The 22,521-nt window shown below is 41.4% G+C and overlaps 1 protein-coding gene across 2 annotated transcripts in view; it reads left to right on the top strand.

Moving 5' to 3' along the window:
• Window positions 1–21,193, top strand: part of shisa10.1 (shisa family member 10, tandem duplicate 1) — a 66,653-nt gene extending 45,460 nt beyond the window's left edge. For both annotated transcript variants that reach the window (XM_052018759.1, XM_052018760.1), the window contains 3 exons: window positions 2,846–2,964; window positions 15,262–15,483; window positions 18,675–21,193. In XM_052018759.1, coding sequence (XP_051874719.1) covers window positions 2,846–2,964; window positions 15,262–15,483; window positions 18,675–18,847 — 514 coding nt within the window. In that variant the 3' untranslated portion in view covers window positions 18,848–21,193. The remainder of the gene's footprint in view (window positions 1–2,845; window positions 2,965–15,261; window positions 15,484–18,674) is intronic.
• Window positions 21,194–22,521: the final 1,328 nt, after the last annotated feature.

Here is a 22,521-nt window from a genome sequence, read left to right as displayed (position 1 = left end):
CATGCAGAACTGCCTGTGTTTCCACATGTCTCAGCCCAATGCATAATGTGATGTTCCTTATCCGTCGCTTCTGGATATGTCCCTTGTTCTGCTTTACACATTTTTATTTCAAAAATATTTATTTATAATAAAACATATATACAAAAAAATGCAAAAACGTTTTACATTGTTAGTGTCATTTGGTCAATACATTCAGTAGTGTTAACAAATTTTTTAAAACCATAGCACCATTGCCTCTCATAGTCCCCTGGGATGATGCACACTTTCAATATTGGAGGGAGCTTCCCCACCCAACTCTGCCCCTCCACGTGCAGTAGCGGAAGGAGCCTAGACTGTGGTCTTTCCCCACAGAGCCTTTACGTTGGCCGCACCCAGCTTCAGTGCGTCCCTCAGCACATACTCCTGCAGTTTGGAATGTGCCAGTCGGCAGCATTCCCTCACGGACATCTTGCTGCGCTGGAAGACCAACAAGTTTCGGGCAGGCCAAAAGGCTGTCTTCCACCAACACTGATGACTAAAGAAGGAAAGGGAGAGTTGGAATATAGAGCACAGCAGCAGCCGTGGGGCAACCCAAAGTACTGAACAGCCAATGAAGAATCTTTGAAACGTTATTACTGTTGCATTGGAAATGCAGCGGCCAACTTGCCCACAAGTTCTAACAGCAGTGTGATAATGATCGGATAATCCCCTTTGACATTGAATGATAAATATTAAGCAAGATGCCGTGGATACTTCTTCTGCTTATCTTTCCAATAATACCTGGATTATTTTCATCCACCTGAGGGAGAAAATGGGGCCCTGGCCTAACAGCAAGCCCAAAGGATTTCACCTCTGACAACATAGCACTCTGGAGTGTCAGCCTACATTCCACACTTTCGTTTCTGGAGTGGGATTTGATCCCATAGTTTCCTGACACAGAAGCAAGAGTGTTACCAACTCAGCCATGATTGACACAAGGCTAGAGTACACAAAGGATGCCACATAGTTCCCACTTGAATTTTAGGTCTACCCCGTGGCATTAGTGTTTGGATAGCTAAGGCTGTGATATCACAGATATTTAATGTGGTTCGGTTTGATTGTGCTGGTAGAAGCTGCAGTAGATTTTTTGTCAGCGCTGTGTTGTGCCATGGAGCTGCCCCACCTTGGAAGTTCTCCCTGCCTTTGCACCATATTAGCAATGTCCACATGGTTGAAAAGTTGTGATAATTATTTGTGAAATGCTAGAGAACATGTGTGCATATGAATAGACATGCACAATTTTACTTCGTTTACAGACTAGCAAAGGAAAATGTGAACTTGATTCTAATTGCATAATTATGTAGAGTGGGACATGTACACCTAGTATGTGTAACTTCCTTTCAGTATTGTCTTCAAATACACTGAAGATTATCTCTGTAAAAGTGTTGAACTAAAGATATAACAAATAAAAAGTAGTTGGCAATGGTTGACTAACTGAAGTCTGTAAAGAGAGCATTGCCTTGGCCAAGCTGGTGCAGTTTGGGATTCTGGACCGCGTTCCTTTTTGATGCAAAATTGTGGACTTTGTTTTAATCAACCATTACATTATCTGTTCAGTCCTGTGAGCTGGTTCTTGCTGTATTCTCATAAAAGGAGTGCAAGCGTGTAAAGTGTATGTGATAAGGGATGACTAGTACATTTTGCTGTGGCACTTTGCAATTCTAAATGTTTTGTGTTTCCCATGTCAATTAGTGGTGCCTAATTGTGTAGGCCCAATGGGTTATGCTATTTATTGAAGGTCAGATGCATGGCATGAAACCATTAGCTATGGGTGCAGGAGTGATGGCATAAGCCATATAAACACTAAAAAAGTAAAATTGGTGAAAATTATTCAAAACCTGTCAAACCTTGTCCAAAGAAAACATTCACTAAATTGTTTTCAAGGAGAGCCAAGGCACTAGCCATAATTCTAAGTAGGGGCAACCAGTAATGAGAGCCCTGAATGGCAACTCACTCCTCATGGCCTGTGTATAACACATTTAACTATGTCAAGGATCAAATGTCCCAGGAGATCCTCCAATCTATTCCTTCCATGTACCAGCTTAGAAGAAAAATAGATGTGAAGGGAATTAAAACAAAACAAAATTGTGGACTTTGTTTTAATCAGCCAATACATTATCTGTTCTGGCCTGTGAGCTGGTTCTTGCTGTATTCTCATAAAATGGGCTACTTTTAACCTTGCAAAGTCTTTAGTCTGATGATGTATTTACAATATTGAATGCATTCTTGGATTCCTTAGCTTTCTAACAATATTGAATTGTGGAGTTACAGACACTAGAAGTTGTTTGCAAGGGAATTGTTTGGAATGTAAATAAATCAGGAGGAGTGTAGAAAGGAGAACGTTATTCAGCCTGTTTTCTGTGTTACCAAGTAGTCAAGTAACTTTTGTCAAAGCAAGCAGTTGGTTTTAATAATAACTACTGAATAATCAAAATTAGTAGTTATTTTTAAAGCCAACTGCTTAATGATGTATCCTGTGGATAAATATGGCTGGTGTTACAAAAGTCCATATAGGAATGTGAACGCTTAGAATTAAATGAAACTACTTCAGACATCTCAAATTTCACAGAGCTCCCTTGATGGTAGTTTTACCTTTTTTGGAGAGGCCTAGTAAACCAGTGACTGTGCAGATTGTACTTGGTCTGCTGAAAACAACCTGTATACCTTGCTCATATCATGCTGTTTTAAGTATTTTACTCTTTTTTTAATTACTCATCCTGAGTTAGAGATGTGCATACTGTGCTGTTTTAATGTTGTTGATTTGTTCTTTTTGGGAGACAATCTACAGTTCTTTTGCTAACCTGTGTTGGTTTTCCTTTTGTTTCAGCTTTAGTTCGTTTGTTGCAATTGGAGTGAGCTTCTTCGGGATATTCCTTTTCTCACTTGTGCTCTGCTTATGCTGCCCTTGCTGCCTTCTCTACAAACTAGCACGAAGAGGACGCCAGCGTAAGTAACCCTGGTTTATCATTAAAGGAATTTCTTGATCGTTTCTATTGATGTGTAGCTTTGGCTGGTTGGATAGAACTGAACATTTGTATTGCCATGTGTCTTATCTGGTAAAAGGAATGACGAGAGCTTTACCTAGCTATACCAGAGTCCTGAACTTGCTGTGTTCCTGTATGCAAATGTCATATTTGTAGAACAGCATATTGCTGCTTGGAATGATGTTCAATATAAAGTAATAATAATTTGAGAATATTATTCTTTAAGTTAATGAGACATTATCTACCTCCAGTGCTAGTCATAGAATGCTTTTGGCTCTGCAGTGTACCTGGAAACTGCTTCCACGTGTTGATCAAGCTTCGTTGGGAAGAATTTCCTAATGTCAATCCTAAAAGTACCTTAATTAGTTTAACTGTGTCTCCTAATTCTCGCCTCACAGTCAAAGTTAAAGTGGTATTCCAGTATATTTCCTGAACCCAAAACACTTGAATGCTTCCTTTCTGAGTTGCAAAGCATATCTTTCTCTGCCCTTTCCCCAAAACCCATATTTCTGCTCCTTGATTCTCCTACACTGCTTCCAAGACTTGAATGTGTCTCATCTTTTGGTGCCAGTGCTGGCAATGAGCTCGAGGTGCAGTCTAATTGGTACATCATAAAAATTGATTGTTATCTAATCTGGAGCAATTGTTCTGAGAGGCAGCTACACATCCTTTTACTTTTCTTGAGTGCTGCCCTCCATTAGCTGATCATATTAGCGCTGAATGTTCTGACCTCATTTACTTTCATCCTCAGCCGCACCATTCGCATTGTGTGTATTTCACCTGCTCTTCCTTGCTGCCCCATCAGTTGGTGACCTGCCTACATACACACCTTGCCCATTTCTGATTCCACTCACCCACTGCTTTGTTACCTCCAAATTTGAGCACTTTGATCCATTTACTTTTTATGCTCTTAAGAGACAGGGTTAATTTTTGTTTTCTTTAAGCTAGCTGGCATGTATATTCTCAGTTGTGTTTACAGTTCACACATTTACTTTGTCCCCCCTGCTGTTCTGCATTGGTGTTTATGTATCAGGTTTCTGTGCCTTTTTGGAAGGCCAGCTGTAACCTGACGTGTGCTGTCTTGATGGCTAGATATTGTTGATCCCTTGCCGGTTGTCATTTGAAATCTCACCTTTTTTCTGTGCCTGCTTATGGACTTCTCAGAAATCCTACTTAGCTGTTGTGGGTGCCCTTATTGGAAACCATTTGCATTGAAACAAGAAAATTAAAGATAAGCTGTGGGAGAACTGAACCCAACTGTTCATGAACTGTAAATACATCTGAGATAATGCAAAAAACACATGTGTTTCTTGGACTGTTCTTTGCCTCATAGCTGCAGAATTCATTCTATCTTGGCAGCATTCCTGGCTGGCTGTAAATCAGTCTTTGGACCAGCAGAGAACCCTTGACTTGAGCTCCTCTATTTCAATACAGTGTATGTATGGGTGAGGTGGCTCAGGCACTTATTGTAACCTCACCCTTGCCTCTCCTCCTCCTCCTCCTGTGCCTCTCCCTCTTTTCCCCATTTCCCCTCCTCTTTCCCGTTCTCTTCCCCTTCGCTCTCCTCCTCTATTCTTCCTTCCCTGTCCCATTATTTGATCATCAGCAAAGTATTTGGGAGTGGACTGGAAGCTAGGTGGGGATTTCCAGCAAGCTCACATTACAGGAGTATCCAGAAGTCAGCAGGAGCTTCAGAACAAGGGTGTGTACTTTATTACAGTTGAACAGCAGCAATCAAATCTGTGCGCTAATGTCACTACGTACAATGACGTCACTTCTCCTGGGCTGTAACCCATGAGAGAATATGGTGATGTGGTACATAAACACAATTTAGCCTTCCAATGATTCATAGTCACACAGGAGGAATCTTGAAACTGCAGAGTTTCCTTCAATAAATGCACAGCTCTCTCTGCCGCACCATTTGAAGCAGGATAATGAAGTGGAACCAATCAATGTTTGATTACATTACGTAGCATAAAACATTCAAAGAGAGGCAAAAAGAGCTGTGGTTCTTTTACTGGACACTAACTTCTCAGGTATTCTTTGCATCAGAAAGATGCATCACAACTTTTCAATTGTACATTCCACTGTCATAGAAGTACCAACAGAGGTGCAGAGGAGATTTACCAGGATGCCGCCTGGATTGCAGAGCATGTCTTATGAGGATAGGTTGAGTGAGCTAGGGCTTTTCTCTTTGAAGAGGAGGAGGATGAGAGGTGACTTGATAGAGGTCTACAAGATGACAAGAGGCATAGATCGAGTGGACAGTCAGAGATTTTTTTCCCCAGGGTGAAAATGGCTAACACGAGGGAGCATAATTTTAAGGTGATTGGAGGAAGGTATAAGGGGGATGTCAGGGGTAAGTATTTTACACAGAGAGTGGTGGGTGCATGGAATGCACTGCCCGCAGAGGTTGTGTGGGCAGATACATTAGGGACATTTAAGAGACTATTAGATAGCCACATGAATCATAGAAAAATGGAGGGTTATGTGGGAGGGGAGGGTTAGGTAGATATTAGAGCAGGATAAAGTATTGGCCGAAGGGACTATACTATGTTCTAACACTAATAACTTCAATCAATTTGGATGTGTATCAATTATTGTTTCCTCTTTGAGAAAAGCTGACATTAACTCTTTGGAACAGTCTATGGTTGAAGTGGTGTCTTGTTGTGGGCGTTGTTCCATTTTGCTGATATACTGTACATATTGTCACAACATTTTGTTATCAATGTATAAAACTCATGGCATTGGCTTTCGTAATAATACCTGTTGTTCTACACAAAACTCACTCAAGCTCTGTCTTCAAAGAACATTTGAGGAATGGTTTAATGATTCCACTTCAAATTGTCGACAGTTCAAAACTCTCGTTGTCGCAGTCTGCACTTGGACACTTCTCCACACCGGTCTGTCCTCTGAGTGTGATTGTCGTCTTGCTTCAGGAGCATATTTTGTTGAGTTGCCTGAGTTACCTCCATGGCTGTGACTGGAAAGTTCTTCCCTAAGAATTGCCTTATGAAAATCATACTTTCATGATCTACATCTGAGGTAACCTAGGTAGAGCATTCGCAAAGGAATTTTGCTTAGAATGATATTCCATCATATAGTCTTAAACTATGATGAAAGAATTGACATTTGAGTCCTGGAAGCGCCCAGAGTTGGAATTGGTGATTTCGGGTTAGAATCGCTATTAACAGTTTGTGATTCCTACCTCAGGTGAAAGGTTTTCCCAGTAGGAGCTGATGAAATTTCTTTACACTGAAGATGATTGCTCATGATTCCTTCTCAGTTTGTGCATAATTTTGCTTGCTTTATTAAGAGTGTGCGACGCACTCTATTGATTTCTCCTGACGATCTTCCCTAACGTGACTAATGACTGCACCACTGTTTCATAATGTGAGGAATTGCACTTGAGTATCAATGTTTACCAATGGAGACTGGATATTCAAACTTTGCATACGTTGATCAAATGCTTTCTGTTGATCATCGGAGCACTACCATTTCTCATTCTTCTTAAGTTGGTGTGGTGGTGTCAATGTCATGGGTAGGTTTGCAAGAATCTGAAATACCATTGAATCATTCCTGGAAAAGATGTGAGCTCTGCTACCCTCTCAGGCATTTTGCCATTATTCCATTAACCTTGTCTTTAACTGGCTGTAACCCAGCTGTACAAAGCACACTTGGATCTTCTAAGTTTCACATTGTGGTAATGCTTCAGAACTTCTTCACAAATACTGCGGTAATGGGATCATCTTGGTTGCAGAGGCAGTGATCGACACCCTGCAAATTTCTGTCTATTGTGAAAGATCTTTAGCCAAGATTTGACTTTGTGTAGTAATTTAGTATAAGAATACAATCCCTGTCATGGTGAAGCACTTTTGAATTTCCCCAGAGATACAGTATCTAGTTGAGTGTATGTGTGGGACAAATGTAGTTTGGCGAATAATTTCACTTCAGCCAAGTTGACATACAGCTCCTGAGATATCGGCAGATGAAGTTATCAGTAAGCTGCGTGATTCTGAGTTACTTCTGTAATGTTTGCATAGTCTAACCATCTTATTCTTCTTCGGTACGACCACTATTGAAGTTGTCCACTTCTTATGAACAAAATTACATTTATTTTTGATGAGCTCTTCTTCTACTGGGCTCTTTAAAGAATAAAGCATTTACCACAATTTTCAACAGACACTTTGACATTTATGCCTTGTATATGGTGATTCCTTTACAGTCATCTTTTGAAGATATCCTTCTATTTACATAACAATGTCTCCAAGCGTAACGTATGAGCATCCATGTGGATGCTGCTCAGATCCTTCCAATTAATTTTATTCTTCTGAAGCAGTCATTGCCCACTCACCTTATGCTACAGTTGACTAAAACTATTAGTAACTCAAGATTCTGATCGTTGTAACCTACCATATATTTTATTTGTTCGAGAAGCTTCAGAACTATGCCAACATAGGTTTGGAGACTGACTGCGCTCCTTCCTAAGACAGGTGACTGAACTTCTTGTGATTGTTCTTTTGTGACTAGGGTTACCAATCTACCATAGTTTCAATCTGTACTATTTCTGTCTTGCTGTCAGCACTGTGACTTTAAGATCTTGTTCCTTCACAACGCAGTCACCTGCAGTACAAAATAAAGTCTGCCTCGTCTCCATCAGTTCTGAAGTTAGACTGATTTTCCCCTCTGTGGTTTCTTAGTGAAGAACTTCCCTCCCTGTGCTTCTCTCTAATGCTTTGTGCTTAGATCTGCTTACTGCTGCTATGTGCCCGTTTTCTGACATGCATAGCACTTGGTCTCTTTAAAGGAACAAGCCTGTGGAAAGTGATTGCACTGAAATTGTTAGTACAGATTTGCACCACGTAATATCACGTGGTGTTGCCCTTGTTTCTGCGCCAAGGATTTGGGTATTGTCCTTTGTAGACTACTGATATATTTATGCAGGAATGCTCTGGCATTTTTGGCTGCCATCTACATTGAAATTGCAATCCTGCAAGCCAGACTGATCGTGAGCTTCTTTGTGCCTAACAATGTGGATTAGGTTCCTTTTGTCTTTCAGGTCACACACAGATCTATCCCCGTGCCGTTTAAAATGTCTCCAAAATTATGGTGTCTTGATAAGTCTTTCAATGTAATGATAGAATTGCTCGCTATTTATCCTAATTTCTGGTTGCAGGTGCCAAATTTGTAGCTCTCCACTATCTCAAATGACTGTGGGTTAAGGTACTGTTCCAACTTCTGTACTGCCTCTGAAAATAGGATCTTGTTAGCTTTCTGCAGAGCTACTAGGTTAGTGACTGCGCGATGTATTTCAGAGCCAATTTCGATGAATAAAATCACTTTCTTTTGCACCGTCCCTTCAGCAATCAATGTCTGTACATTCTCAATATGGTCTTCCAACTCAAAAGTTCTTGGACAAGAAAACTATTTCCATCCTTTCTGTATAAGTTGTGAATGAATCACAAGCCTTGCACACTCCTAGCCTGCCTGTGAAACCTGTCTGTCATTTTTGTCCCATTTTCCTTCTGGACAATGTTCTATGTGTTTATTCTTCTACCCGCGGCACTGAGCCCTTGCTGCTGATTGAACCTGTCTGAAATGCTTATCCTTCACTTTGAGTGATGACTGATGCCTCTGCCTTTTCTCTTTCTACTGCCCTCTCTCTGACACATCCTCCCATCTAACTGCCACAAATTCATCAATGTGCTTCACCTGGGAACTTAACTTTTGAAGGTCAGGCTGTTTCTACCTCTCATCTCAAGGTTTTTTGAGGATCTCATATGAGGACCATTGATAAATGATGCCTCCGAACTGCTGTGAAAATATTTTTTTTAAAAGATGACCTTACCCATTGATCCCAATCCGAGACTATCTTTGTCACTCATTTTATTGCATTTGACTCTGAACTGCTGGGAGTGCTTTCATGACATGTCTTTCTAGATCCAACTGCCACCTTCTAACCCAGTCAAGCAGCCTTAAATTTAAATATTCAATGAAAATGTTTCTTCTGGGCTGCTTGCAGTGTCCTATGGGAGGACAGTGAGGGACTGAGCAACTCTTCCTTACAAAGCTTGCAACATGATTGCATGCTAATAGAATATAATCTTTATATCTTTGTCCTTTATCTTTGTTTGTGCTTGTTGAATGAGGCTAGATCCCATTACAACGTCTGATATCCAACCTGGGAAAATTACAGTTCTATAGGGATTCATTCACTTTTTAATGTTACTAACAATGGGAGCTGTCACCTTTTCATGTCCATTTAGGACACAAGTCAAGAAACTAAGGCACTTGGTCAAATTATTTGTCTGAAGAGTAGGCTCCCTCAAGTACTTATCTTCTGTTTGCAATGCTCATTATGATCAGTTTCAGTGCGTGTACAGAGGAAGTGGTTACACAAGAATCAAATAACAAGTCTGTATCATCACTTCCCACGCACACTGGGTGGGACTTTTAGTATTATGTGGGCATACTGGACAGTAAATAATGAACATTAAATGAAGATTATTAATGCGAATATTGCAGGTAGCATCTGTTTGCAATAAGATAATAGAGGAAATCCATTTTCCCTACTGGCATATGGAGCCTTTCATTCACCTTTTCAGCAGCTGAACTATACTTTTCTTAAGTGGTTTTCTGTATCTATAAATATTCTGGGCAATGCTCATGGGAACTTGTTTATTTTCCCAGCTCTGGGTATAGTGAGTCAAAAGCTGGAGGCCTTCTTGCCATTGGTTGCGTTCGTCATGAATGACTCACACAGCTGAATGCACATATGCTGCATCACATGGATAAACACGAACATGGTTCACTTCATTACTGAAAGCAACAGCCCGTGAGAACATCTCTGTTGACCACTGCTTTCAGGAATAAAATTACTTTCCAGTGACCTATGTTCATTACAACAGCAACTACCCTTTCAATATCATCTTATAAGTAGCAAAATCCTCATGTTCACCACAAGACTGTTATCAAAGAGAAGAAATGGACTCTGTGCCACATGTAGGAGATAATAAGCTCGTGACCAAAGGAGATGGGTTTAAGGAGAAGTGGAGAAGGTAAGGGAGAAGATTTCTGAGTTTAGGTGTTTGGTAGCTGAGGGCAGGACTGGTGATGGTGGTTTCACATTGCTCAGGGTCCAGAGTTGAAGGGGTGTATGGTATCTTTAAGGTTTATTGAAGAGGAGGAGATTACAGAGATAGGGAAGGCCAAGGCAGTGGAAGGATTGAGAAGGAGAATTTTAAAATCAAGGTGCTAGTTAACTGTGAGCCAACATAGGTCAGCAAGCATAAGTGTGGGAAGTGCACAGCACATGCTGTGAGTTGGGATATAGGACACAGACCTTTTGACCTCAAGTTTGTGGATTATAGTATGAGAAATAATTTAATCCAATGGGAAATAGATATATGATTACTGAAAGCATACCCAACTTCTACTTACCTGCTCTTTTTGGTGAAAATGGTTAAAATTTGTGGCACATGTTTTAAGACTCCATTTGTTTTCAAGCATAATTTTGTTATGACGTAGAAGGAGTCCATTTGGTCCATTTTTCTATCCCATTGCCCCACTTATTTTCCCGTGTCCCACTCCCTCATACATGCACATTATCACCCCCAGTTTCCTGCCCAGTTCTCCAATCAGATACCAAGGGTAATCTTCACCTCACCACTTCACCTAAAAATCAGCATGTCCTTGGGATGTGAGAGGAAACTGGAATGCCCAGGGTAAACCCATGTGCTCACAGGAGTACTGTAAACACACAAAAAGCACAGGAGAGATTCGAATGGAACCTGGGTCACTGGAGTGGGAAACAGCTGCACTACCCACAGTGTCCCTGTGTTGCCCATTCATGGAACATAACCAACTTTCTTGAGCTTTGTTCTTGAGCACTGGAAAAGAAAAGGAAATGAAAGAACCTTTTATAACTTGAGGATTGACCAATGCACTTCACAGCAGTGCTTGTGAAGAGCAGGTGCTGTTGCAATCCAGCAGCCAATCTGAATGCAGCAAACTCCCACAGACAGCAAATGAATGAGTAATTTTTATTGGGCAAAGTGGGTGGATAGATGACTGATTCCACTGAAGTTCTCTCATGCACCCTTATCACCTTTTGAATCCAGCTGCTTCATCGTGAGACTTGCTAATCTCCAAAGGTCCAACTTTCCTCCATTTCCAAATGCAGATTTCCATTGACCATTTCCGATTCCACACCAAGTCCCACCCAGGCATCTGTTCTCTACTAACTGACACCTATATGTTTCCTGTCTCAAAATCTTTGCCTTCATCTATTGAACTAATTACATTGTACCTCTCCAACCCTGCAACCTCCTCAAAGTGGAGACTTAGACTCTTCTTCTTCTACTCTTTCTGTTCCCCTCTCTCTCTTCTATCCTGCAGCATTTGTTAAACATCCGGTCACATGTTCAAAGACATCTTAACGTCCTGGCCTTTAAATCGAACCTTCAGCTGCCTGCCCTGATTTCTCTCCACAAGAGAAATATTGCAGACATTGAAAACCTTACATTTAAGCAGAAGATGCTGGAGATGCTCGGCAGATCAGACAACATCTGTACAGAGAGAAACAGAGGTAATGTTTCAGGTTAATGAGCTGAACTTGGAAAAGTTAGAAATGAAACAAGGTATTGGTATTGGTTTATTATTGTCACTTGTACCGAGGTACAGTGAAAAACTTGTCTTGCATACCGATCGTACAGGTCAATTCATTACACAGTGCAGTTACATTGCATTAGTACAGAGAGCATTGAGGTAGTACAGGTAAAAACAGTAACAGTACAGAGTAAAGTGTCACAGCTACAGAGAAAGTGCAGTGCAATAAGGTGCAAGGTCACAACAAGGTAGATCGTGAGGTCAGAGTCCATCTCATCGTATAAGGGAACTGTTCAAATAGCCTAATCACAGTGGGGTAGAAGCTGTCCTTAAGTCTGGTGGTACGTGCCCTCAGGCTCCTGTATCTTCTACCTGATGGAAGAAGAGAGAAGAGAGAATGATCCAGGTGGGTGGGGTCTTTGATTATACTGGCTGCTTCACCAAGGCAGCGAGAGATAAAGACAGTCCAAGGAGGGGAGGCTGGTTTCCATGACACGCTGAGCCGTGTCCACAACTTTCTGCAGTTTCTTGCGGTCCTGGGCAGAGCAGTTGCTGTACCAAGCCATGATGCATCCAGATAGGATGAATTCTATGGTGCATCGATAGAAGTTGGTGAGTGTCAAAGGGGACATAACGAATTTCTTTAGCCTCCTGAGGAAGTAGAGACGCTGTTGAGCTTTCTTGGCCGTGGCATCTATGTGATTTGACCAGGACAGGCTGTTGGTGATGTTCACTCCCAGGAACTTGAAACTCTCGACCCTCTCGACCTCAGCACCATTGATGTAGACAGATGCATGTACACCACCCCCTTTCCTGAAGTCAATGATCAGCTCTTTTGTTGACATTGAGGGAAAGGTTGTTGTCATGACACAATGACACTAAGCTCTCTATCTGCTTCCTGTACTCCTACTCATCACTGTTTGAGATACGGCCTACGACGGTGGTATCATCTGCAAGCTTGTAGATGGAGTTAGAGCAGAATCTGGCCACACAATCATGAGTATATAGGGAGTAGAGTAGGGGGCTGAGGACGCAGCCTTGTGGGGCACCAGTGAGGAGAATAATCGTGCCGGAGGTATTGCTGCCTATCCTCACTGATTGTGGTCTGTTGGTTAGAAAGTCAAGGATCCAGTTACAGAGGGAGGTGTTGAGTCCCAGATCTCGGAGTTTGGTGACAAGTTTGCTTGGGATTATAGTATTGAAGGCAGAGCTGTAGTCAATAAAGGCAGAGCGAGGAAGTGGGAAGGAGTGTAAAGAATGAAAGGGAAATCCTGCGATTGAAATTTAAAGACAGACTATGTTGTTGCCGACATAAAGGGGGTACAGGGGCACATTTGGATCTAAAGAGGCGATGAATGAAATCTGGAATAGAAGAGGAGAAACAAACAACGTGCTGGAAATGTGAGAAACTAGTTCAGAATGTCTGATTACCTGACATTAATGAACTTGATATTGTGCTGAGTGCTATGAAATGCTTAGTCAGAAGATGGTGCTATTCCGCAAGTTTACATTGGGCTTCATTCAAACAGTGAAGGAGGCCAAAGACTGAGAGGTCAGAGTGGCGGTGGGTTAGAGGTCATTTGGGTCCCCGGATGATGGGATGGGGAGAGGTTAATGAGGGGAGGTGTTGGATCTCCTGTGATGGCACAGGAGGGTGCTGTGGAAGAATGGACCAGAGAACTGCAGAAGGTAGTGTATCTTCAGAATGCTGAGGGGGACATGATAGTTGCGTCTGGTGATGGCATCACACTGGAGGTATCAGAAGCTACAGAAAATTTGAATTTGGAAGTGGGTGAAGTGGAATTGAAGATGGAGGAAACCCTGACCTCGCAGTTGACAGGAGAGGAAATGATCAGAGTGGATGTGGAAGGCGTGTGGTTGAGAGCACTGTCAACAATGGTGGATGGAAAACTGCAGTTGAGGAAAAGGAAAGGATCTTGGAAGCACTGACGTGGAAGGTGACATCGGGGAAAAAGATAGAGCAAATGGGAGAGTGCAAATGGGGACATTCATCACACTCCATCTATGGCACGTATATCCTTTCTTAGATAAGGAGAACAAAACTGCACACAATACTCCAAGGTTAAAATGTCTATTCCAGTGATAAGGGAAGATGTACAGAGTTTGTTTTGAATACTTTTATTATGTAACCAAATAATCTCCTGGCGTGTCGTTATCTAGGTCTACCTAGTTGGTAAGCAAACAAAGTGCTAGGAAGGTTATTGCCTATACTGTGATATCTGATGGTTATTGCAACAACAGAAACTTGGAAAATGAACCTTACAACTGAGCTGTTCAGTTATTAATTTCATAATGCTTACCACTGTGCTTTCTTTAAAACAAAGGTGCCCTGGTGTGGATGGCATTCGCAAAATGAATTAAAAGATTCTAAAATAAGATAAGATTTCTTTATTAGTCATGTACATCGAAACACAGTGAAATACATCTTTTGCGTAGAGTGTTCTGGGGGCAGCCCACAAGTGTTGCCACGCTTCCTGCACCAACATAGCATGCCCACAACTCCCTAACCCGTATGTCTTTGGAATGTGGGAGGAAACCGGAGCACCCGGAGGAAACCCACGCAGACATGGGGAGAACATATAAACTCCTTACAGACAGTGGCCGGAATTGAACCCGGGTCGCTGGTGCTGTAATAGCGTTACGCTAACTGCTACACTACCGTGTCGGAATGATGCAGTAGATTTGATGCACTGTCCTTTAATGCTGAACTGAAGTCCGGTACGTACTGAATTTTAACCCAAAATAAAAGTTTAGGATCTTAAATCTCAGTTTGTATTCAGTCTGATCTGCAGCATAAAACTTCCTTTGTTATAAGTAATGGTCACATTTAAGCCTGGATTTTGGTAGTACTGTCCCTTCAGACAGATAATGATGCACTTATGGTTGTTAAGGGAATCAAGCGATGTATATGGTTATTGCAAGAATATAGCACAGAGATAAAAGATCTTATTGAATGATAAAGCATGCATGAGGGACCAAATGACTTTCTCCTGCTTTTATTTATGTTCAAAATTAGTTAGATTTCCTCTCTTTATTATTTCACTGTGACTGTGATCTCTGACCAGATTGAGGAAGGAGATTCTTTTCTCTGACTGCTGCAGTAGCTATACTCGCCCTACGTCCTTCCTTCACTCGTGTTTTTAAATATTCGTCAGTATGATACTTCCTGCTATCACTTCATTGGGATCACTTCATTCTTGCTGCTTTAGGATACAGATCCCAGCACTTGGTTTCATTATAGCTGATGCCTGAAACACATCTGGTGCCCAGAATTGAACCTGGTGAGGGTTAACGATCAGAAGTGGCAAAATACCAATCCCCATTCTGACCAACGAAATCTGGTGAAAGGATTAACCAGTGGGAAAGACAAATAAGCAAATCCTTTCCAGTCATAAAACCTACTATAGTGGATGATGTAAACAATCTTGTCTTTTACAGAAGGTCCAAAATGAGATATTGCAACATAAGTTGGTTTAACAACAGCCTATGCCCCTACCCCATTGTGTCTGAAGGGAATTTTTACATTCAAATTAGCTATTTTCATCATACATGATTGATATGTTCATTTAACAAATAGGATGAATAAAATTCTTTTATTGTTACTGAGCTAACTGTTGATTTTTCTCTTTAGCTGTTGTTACAAGTTCAACTACGACCACAGTGGTACAGTCTGCATATCCACAGCATCAACAAATACCAACTCAAGGATTTGTTCCGTACCAAGGCTACACCCCTATGCCAGTGCAGCCAGGACCAGCTACAAGTGTTCCCTATCCTGCAAGTAGTCCCTATCCACCACCATATCCAACTCCATATTCCGGGCAACCTCCTTCATATCAAGATACTGTGGCAAGTAAGTAAACTTGATGTAGCACACACAATACACTGAAACCTGCTCATTAAAGATAATTGGGCTAAAGGAATATTATCTAGTTAGGAAATGCAGACATCTGATTTATGCGTTGGATAAGAACCTCATGGCATTTCAGAAGAAAATTGTGTGTATAACTGAGTCACTGAAGGCAGGGAAGATGTGGTAGGACAGTAATATAATTCAGCTGTGGTTGAGTGTCTTTGGGTGGGATTCTTGTGTTGGTGAACACATTTAGAATTCAATGTATTCAACGAGCAAGCAACAAACCAAATTTGACTGTAGAGCCACACATATCTCTCAGTGTAACAAACAGAAGCAGACGTGATGATTCTGGTGGTCTTGTTCCTTGTCTTTGTCATTTGATCTTCCTTAATGAAAGCAGAGCACCCTCCATTTTGTAATGGTTGTCATTATCGTGTAGCCTTGCATAGGTGCGTATTGCTGAAGATCAGTACTTCTGGTGGGCAGTATGCATGGCCGAATCTGGGCAAGACCTGAAAGACAGAGAGCTGATGAGTATCCTTCTGAGATCTTGTGTTTTACTGTTGTCACAGTCAAGCTGGTCCATAACCTGTAAAGATGCCTCACCTGTGTGCACGGCTGGGTGGAGAGGTGACTGTCAGGGATGGTGTCAGCTTAGTCAGACTAAGGCTGGAACAGAGGGTTTTGCCCCTGGCCCATTGGTCGCTAGCCTGGCCAGCTGTTCAACCTTTGGGTTCTCACTCCCTGCACTCCTTCCTGCCTGTTGGTTCATGAGTTGCTCCACTCACTGGACTTGTCTCTGCAGCATAAAGTCCAGTCACACTCAAATGTCAGGACAGGGTCGGACTGAGTGAGGCACTTCCACTCCACTGGCTGTCTATTCCATCTCTGACACACAAGTTCTGGTTACAATCAGATATTGTGAGATAATTCTAAAATATTTCTCACTTGGCATGTCCTATAAATTAAAATGCCACATCAGATTGAACAAACCTACATAGGTGCATATGCAAGTTCTTATACTGCTTATGGTTGTTTTAATAGAAAGTGCTTTAACCTAGGAGATGTATTGTGACAGTGTTCAAAGGTCACATGTATTTGCTTGAAATTTCTTCATCCGTCACATTAGCAGAGGCAATATCATTTAGTTAGAAGTCATCTTTCTTACTAAGATAGTAAATGTTTCCTGTGATGTATTATTATCATCAGATGTAATGTCAAATTCTTTCTTTCAATTTAACCTATATCACTTCCGTATTATCAGTACAAATCTTGTGATTGTAGTTCACCTGATTTCAGAGTGGCCATAAGCACAAATATCTCAATTGGCCAAAAAATATTTGAAATGTGGTTCTCTGCAATCTGTGAGATGCATCTGCACACTAATTCAATTCAGGATATTTGTCTTTTTAAATCCAACAGTAAAATTTATCAAATTGTGCTTTGTACCAAAGTTTTACAAAGCACTGCTCCACTAGTAACATATTAACATATCAGCAATCATCTTTTTTACAGGAACTAGTCTATGCTGCAGTTGATAGTATAAACAAAATTCTTCAGATCCATGAAACAATTTAAAGAAAATACTGACCACTTTCTGTATCTGAATCTTTAAACTACTGCCAGAACAGGAAGCTTTTGTTCATGCATTCTGAGATTGTGGCTGTCACTAGCAATTTCAGTATTCCATTCAATTCTGGTCGCCCCATTATAGGAAGGATATGGAGGCTTTGGAGTGGGTGCAGAAGAGGTTTACCAGGATGCTGCCTCGACTAGAGGGCATGTGCTATAAGGAAAGGTTGGACAAACTTGGGTTGTTTTCTCTGGAGCAGCGAAAGCTGAGGGAAGACCTGATAGAAGTTTATAAGATTAAGAGAGGCATAGATAGAGTAGACAGCCCATATCTTTTCCCCACGGTCGAAATGTCTAATACTAGAGTGCATGCATTTAAGGTGAGAGGGAGCAAGTTCAAAGGAGATGTGCGGGGCAAGTTTTTTTTTCACAGAGTGGTGGGTGCCTGGAATGTGATACCAAGGGTGGTGGTGGAGGCAAATGCGATAGAGACATTTAAAAGGCTCTTGGATAGGCATTGAATGAGCAGAAAATAGAGGGATATGGAGATTGTGTAGGCAGAAGGGATTCGTTTAGTTAGGCATTTATTTACCAGTTTAATTACTTCGGCACAACATCATGGGCCTAACGGCCTGTTCTGTGCTGTACTATCCTTTGTCCAGTATTTATTTCACATCCCTACATGACCTGAGAAGATGTTGGTGGATTGCCTTTGTCAATTGCTGCAGTCTGTGTATTCTCTGTATCAATTTATTACCACAATGTTTTGCCAGACTGCGGAATGTCTTTGAGATTGTTTCCCTGAGGGATGTTGGTTCAGGCCAACTGACAGCTTCACAATCATTCTTCTGACACTGCTAGCCATCTCCAGATTTCTCTTTTAAGGTGCATCCGATTCCCAGACTGCCTTGATTGTCCTGGTTGAACTTGAATTTACACTCTTTCATTATTATGCCAGACCTTTGGCCCCAAGCCTGTTACCTAATCAGTTCTGCTCACTAATTCTCGGCACCTCTTTCCCCATGAGCTGCAATTGCAGCAAAATATTTCGAAGCAACTGGAAAAACAAGTTGTCTTTAATACAGAAAATGGCAGTGATTTGGTGTGGAACTGCCGATTCCTTCCGGAACTCGCTACCAAGTCCGCAACTTGATGATCTTCATTACATTTCTGATATTTGGTAAAAGACACTGAGGGTGTACAAGGAGAGGCAGGTGGGGGCGAGTTTACCTTGGCCATTGAAGATGGAAGTGATGAAACCATCATCTGCAGAAATAATGATCCTGCCTTCGAAAGTAAAGGAATATATTCATTAAGGGAGTAGAGGAATCCATCTAACACCATTATGTGTTGTCTATGAGGTGCACTACTGGTACATGTGATTCAAGCAGTGGCCAACTTGACCTTAAGACTAAGCTGGATAGGCAGTTGATGGAAGAGGGACCAAAAGATTTTGGGAACAAGATAGGTCAAGGGACTGGGCAAAGTTAAACACTAACACAGACTAGTTGGGCTGAATGGCCAAACGTTAAAAGTAGCCATGTTAACATTCTGCTGGATATATCTGTAAACTTAATTAGATTGTGCTCTAATATTATCTTCTGCTTTCATTTCAGCTGGTGCAGGCGCACCTTATCCCGTCGTACAGCCGCCCTACAATCCAACTGCACAGCCGCCCTACAATCCAGCTGCACAGCCACCGTACAATCCAGCTGCTCAACCTCCCTACAATCCAGCTGCACAGCCGCCCTACAATCCAGCCTATGGACCTCCAGAGAAGCCACATTAATAAACACATGACCCACTCAATTATCAAGTGCATTTACTGATTTATTTTAGCCTGTTACTATTTTGTACGAGTTTAATGCTGGAGATGAATTACCTTATAAACATTTCAAATGTTCAGCATTAACTGAAGTTACTTAAGTCTAAGAGGTTATTTCTCACCCCCATCCCCACTACCAACCTTGCCACTCCCCCATTTTTTAAGTCCTTTATTAAGAAGATGTGAAGTCATTTTTAAGTGCAAATCTTATCTTTTGATTATCTTGTATTTAGAAAAGTTTCTTTACTTTCTCTTGCATTTGACAAAATAGGTCTTTTGATATCTGCCTAAGTTCCCCTTCTGTGAAGGCTACGTGTGACCACTTGCCATTAACAAAATATTGCACATTTGTAAGTGCCCTCTCTCCAACCATGTTTGCATCCATTTTCTTAAAGGCAAAATGATTTTGTTCTGTTTTTGCTGTTCTTTGGTCTAGGGTGTCATCGGTAAGCTGAAAGTTGACGTGCTGTGGGTGTGACAGCAGTTTCCGTGAACCATTTCTTCCCATAGTATCAATACCATTTAGGGAACTCTTTTTTATATAAAAAAATAACAAAATGAAAGAAAAGCTGAATCCATGTGCATTTGTCAGTTTACGTCTGGCCTCCCCAATCTACAGGCTGACAGCACACTTTTGGTTAATAACTGGATTTGCCTTGGGGTTCACTGCTTTTCCCATCTCTGGGTCTGGTTTTTCCACAGAGCAGATTTATTCCAAGCGTCTATTGCAAAATGTTGTGCTAATGTTCTGGGGTGGCACAGTGGCGCAGCTAGTAGAGCTGCTACCTCTCAATGCCAGCGACCTGGGTTCAATCCTGACCTCGAGTACTGCTGATGTGGACTCTGCATGTTCTTCCTGTGATTAGGTGGGTTTCCTCCAGGTGCTCCGGTTTCCTCCCACATCCCAAAGGTTGGTGGATTGGTAGATCAATTAACTACTCTAAATTGTCCCTACTGTGTAGGTGAGTCATACAATCAGGGCAGTTAATGAGAAGGTGGGGAGAATAAAAATGCAATTAATATAGGATTAGTGTAAATGGGTATTGAAGTTTGGCACAGACTTATTGGGCCAAAGGACCTGTTTCTATGTTGAATCTCTCTATGACTCTGTGAAGGCACACCTACACATAATCCCATTGGCTGGATATTATTAGAGTAAGAATCTCACTGCGGTTCCGATCTGTTGATCAACCAGCCCCGTGTGTCACGTAGTGCCGAATCTCTGGTCTATTTCTTTCCACCCAAGGAGTGGGGTGGAATTAAAAGCACGGTCACAGCTAACATGGTGTGGCAGCAAAGATTCAGAGGCTGGTTTCAGGGATGGTAGGACTGAGTAATGAGGAAAGATTAAATAGATTGGGACAATATTCTCTAGAATTTAGAAGAATGAGGGGAGATCTCATTGAAACACATGAAATTGTTAAAGTACTTTGCTGTATCTCCCTCTATAATTCTGACTTGACTTAGGTTAGGTGCACCATTTCAGAAGGAGGAGTAGGCTGTTGAGGACTGAGATGCAGAGAGATTCCTTCTTTCAGAGGATGGTGAACATTTGGAATTCTCTATCCAAAAGGGCTGTGGAGGTTCAATCGTTGTGTTCTTCCAAACATAGTCATAGATTTCTGCAGATGAGGGGAATCGAGACATATGGGAACAGTGTTGAGAAACGGCACCAAGGTAGATAATCTTAATGAATAGCGGAACAGCTGGGAAGAGCTTCTATTCTTGTGTTCCTCCATTCTCAAGGGAATTTGATGAGGTGCCCAGGGAGACCAAAGAGAGATGGAGGAAATAGAATCATTCCAAATAAATGTATTCGGCATTAACTATTGTCAACTTCATGCCTTTTATATTCAAGACATAAACCAGAATGTTTGAAGTTTTTGCTGCTGTGTTTATGTGGAGCACCACGAAGTTGAATGGAGCTGCTTCTGTCAAGCCAAACAATTATAGGAAGCTGATTAGCAGCACTGTGGGATTGCTAGGTGAATGCCGAAATAAATTGTGTGCAGTATGTATACAGTTGAAACTCATGCTGTTATCTTGTTTGCTTTTTCACTTGATATGATTGTTTCCATCCCCACCCCTAACCAAAGACTAACTATGAGTTCATTTTTATCTTTGTGCTTTGTAATTACTTAGTAGCTATTGCCCAAGGACTTTTTGGTTCAATTCATTGAATTGAGATTTGTATATTATCAAGATAATCGATGCAATTCAGGTGCAGTATTGTTGGAAAAAATATTCATTGCATAAAATGTTCAAATCTAGTATCTGTACAGTAAAAATAAAAAGCATGCTGTGTCAAAATATTGTTGGTTTATCTGTTTTAAAGCTGATCTTATCACATAAGAAAAAACTGAACTGATTTTGTGCCTTTTGAAGTTGGGGTATTCCATTGAAGTTCACCACCACCCTTACCTTGCCATCTCTGACCCAACATAGGTGGCAAGCAACGTTTTTAAGTAGGGTACTGTCATGTCTGTGTTTGTTCTTTTTCTCATTCTAATAAAATGTAATCTTGTGAGCTTGCATAATGACGATCAGCATATGTTACATGTGATGAAACACTGAAGGGATGTGATTAAGTGATTGGAAATCTGCTTGATATTTTTCAGAGGGTATAGAGCTACTTGTAAGGTGGTGACTGGGGGTAAAACAGCATGTGCATACATAAGTAAAGCAGTTAATAGTAAAGCTTTTGTGATATCATTAATGGGGATTTGGCGGGTTTCTGTTCATTCTCTCAGTACAGTTGACTGATTGCGATCAGATGCAGACTGATGGTGAATCATTGTTGGAAATCCATTGTCTGAAGTACATACCATAAGTTGAAATATTAGTCTCAGTACACCAGGAGATCACATTTTCACCAGGAACATGTTGTGAGATGAAAAAATGGAATTAGAGAGATTCCGGGAAAGAAAAATATCTAAGACACCAGACTGTGGATGTTGGTATCTGGAGCAACAATAATCTACAGGAGGAAATCAGCGGGTCGAGCAGCATCTGTGGGAGGAAAGGACTTGTCAACGTTTCAGGTGACCTAAAAATGTCGACAATCCTCCTCCCTCAGATGCTGCTCGACCGCTGATTTCCTCCTGCAGCTTGTTTGTTGCTCAGGCCAAATAGCTGGTGCAGATATTTGTGGAAACCCAGCAACTCTTTTAAAGTCAAAGTCGAGTTTACTGTCAGATGCACAAGTACATGTCTGCACGGGTGCAATGAAAAACTTGCTATGTGTCTGTGATGTTGCTGCAAGTATCATATAAGCAGCATTCTCAAGAAAAACAAATTATACAGTTTTTACAAGAGAGAACAAAATTTAGAACAAAAAGAAAACAAAGTCCATTTTAGTGTAAAGTGATCAAAATAGTCATAGTGTTGCTAAACTGTAGTGATCAGGGTTTTGTCAGTTGGTTTCAAGAACCCAGTGGTTGTAGGTAAGTAGCTGTTCTTGAACCTGGCAGTGTGGGACTTCAGGCTTTTGTACCTCCTGCCCGATGTTAGCTACAAAAAAAATGGCATGGCCCAGATGGTGGGGATCTTTGGATGTTACTGCCTTGAGGCAGCACCTCCTGTAGATACTACCAATGGTGGGGAGGAAATGTGCCCGTGATGTATTGAGCTGAGTCCAC

Source organism: Pristis pectinata, chromosome 6 (genome assembly GCF_009764475.1).
Source record: "Pristis pectinata isolate sPriPec2 chromosome 6, sPriPec2.1.pri, whole genome shotgun sequence".
In the NCBI taxonomy this organism is placed as follows: Eukaryota; Metazoa; Chordata; class Chondrichthyes; order Rhinopristiformes; family Pristidae; genus Pristis; species Pristis pectinata.
The sequence above is the reverse complement of the archived record's forward strand: the minus strand, read 5'-3'. Positions and strand labels throughout refer to the sequence as shown.